This window comes from Crocuta crocuta, unplaced genomic scaffold (genome assembly GCF_008692635.1).
Source record: "Crocuta crocuta isolate KB4526 unplaced genomic scaffold, BGI_CrCroc_1.0 scaffold482, whole genome shotgun sequence".
NCBI lineage: Eukaryota > Metazoa > Chordata > Mammalia > Carnivora > Hyaenidae > Crocuta > Crocuta crocuta.
This window is the reverse complement of record NW_027527459.1, coordinates 1,267,558-1,269,773: the sequence shown is the minus strand read 5'-3', so window position 1 is coordinate 1,269,773 and position 2,216 is coordinate 1,267,558. Positions and strand designations below refer to the sequence as shown.

General features: G+C 36.5%; 1 protein-coding gene across 1 annotated transcript in view; it reads right to left on the bottom strand.

Moving 5' to 3' along the window:
• STAG2 (STAG2 cohesin complex component) overlaps positions 1-2,216 on the bottom strand; it is a 123,926-nt gene that overhangs the window by 73,651 nt on the left and 48,059 nt on the right. Inside the window, exon 3 of the mRNA XM_077763448.1 lies at positions 355-433. Coding sequence (XP_077619574.1) covers positions 355-433 — 79 coding nt within the window. The remainder of the gene's footprint in view (positions 1-354; positions 434-2,216) is intronic.

The window sequence follows — 2,216 nt, the reverse complement described above, 5'->3', positions numbered from 1 at the left end:
CTTACCACACCAATCTGGGAAAAAAAGCATTTTTAAAAGAAGAGTATCTGATTGGGGCTCCTGGGTGGCTCAGTCAGTTAGGTGTCTGACTCTTGATTTAGGACCAGGTCATGATCTCACAGTTCATGAGTTCAAGCCCCGCATCAGACTCTGCACTCAACAGTACAGATCCTCCTTGGGACTCTCTCCCTGCCTTTCTCTCTCTCAATAAACAAACTTTTAAAGAAATAAAAGGGAATATCTGAGATACAACTAAAACTACATATATTTTATATGTATAAGTGTGTGTGTGTGTGTGTGTGTGTGTACAAATGAACTTAAGAATAAAAATAAAGTTACATAGTCTGTACATACCTTTCCTTTGCCTTGCTTTTGGTTTTTTCCTTCAATGTCTTCAAAATCTGTGTCAGAAGAAAAATGTGTTTCTGACTCCCTGTGAGAGAAAGATAAGCAATTATTTAAAACTTTCCTTATAGAGGCATCTGAGTGGCTCAGTTAAGTGTCTCAACTCTTGATCTTGGCTCAGGTCATGCTCTCATGGTTCATGAGATCAAGCCCCACATTGGGCTCTGTGCTGAGAGCAGGGAACCTGCTTGGGATTCTCNTGCATATTCTCTCTCTCAAATAAATAAACTTGAAAAAAAAATTTTAAACTTTCCTTAGAAATACAGGTGGAGTTTAGGGCGCCTGGTTGGCTCAGTCAGTTGAGCGTCTGACTTTGGCTCAAGTCATGATCTCACAGTTTGAGTTGGAGGCCCACATCAGGCTCAATGCTCTCAGTGCAGAGCCCACTTCAGATCTTCTGTCCTGCTCTCTGCCTCTCCCTCACTTGCATGTTCTCTCTCAAAACTGAATAAAACTTTTTTTAAAATATAGGTGGAGTTTCTAATTTTTGCCATATTTTCTAACAGAAAGGCTTGGTTAATTCTTTACAAGACTCCGTATTAGCATTAAATATAATTAAGATGCTTCCCCAAAACCTCATACCATAGCACATTACCAAACATAAAATTACATAACCAACTACAAAAACAATAATCTAAAACACAGATATCTAAACTTTTATTTTGTTAATTTTAACCAAACTATAAAAACAAAACCAGTGGCTCTCAAAATTTTAACCCTAGGACTTGTGTTCTATTGTAATGGCTGGTTTCATTTTCTGATTCAAACACCATGGTGCTCAGAGAAAACTGCATTTTAACATTAAGAACTAGATGAACTTCATATTAGGGAATTTTAGGGAATTTAAAATTAAGGATCCTCTGACCACTCCTCTCTCACTCAAGAAATGTTTCTAAATCTAAGTATACAAAACATGTGTTTCTGAAAGGTATGTATAAAACATTTTTACAAACTAAACCATCTGAAATACAAGTGTGCTAACTGATCAAAATCTTTTTTGAAATAAAGAGGTGGTCAGCTATACAGTCAGGAGAGCTGGTTCTAGTACCAAGAAACTGTGATCTTAGACAAGTGACAACCTCTCAATCTTCTCATCTACAAACAATGTACATGCAACAAAGAATTAAATCTCTGAAGTCTCTTCAATCTCCTCTAAGACATAAATCTATAATTCTAAAAAGTTGTCCTTTATATTGGAGAAGGTGGGGTGTTTTGTATTATCTGGATTTTCTTACATATGAGGAAAAAGATTAATTTAAATACACATGTGTAATGCTTCATATAGATGTAAATATGGGTCTATCTGTCTAAATACTACTAACATAATCTCATTTAAACCTTAAGTCAAGGCGGGGCACCTGGGTGGCTCATTCGGATTTTAAGAGTAAGACTTTGTCTCAGGCCATGATCTCACAGGTTTGTGAGTTCGAGCCCTGCATTGGGCTCCAAGCTGACAACTCAGAGCCTGGAGCCTGCTTCGGATTCTGTGTCTCCCTCTCTCTATGCCCCTCCCCTCCTTGCACTCTGTACCTCTCTCAAAAATAAAACATTTTTAAAAATTTTTTAATAAAATAAAAATAAATGTTTAAGTGAAGGCATACTTAGAATTTTGGGTCATAATGGATTTTAGAATTGAGCCACACCCATAAAAGATAAAAGTTTTACCACTCCACATATGTAAACCTAGTACCAGTTTTCCTTAAAATAAATGCAATCAAAATTTAAAGCTATCTTTCTAAAGCTGGTCTTCTCTAACTAGATTTCTTTCATTTTTATTGCCACAATAACCAGTTGTCCAGAGGCTATGAGGT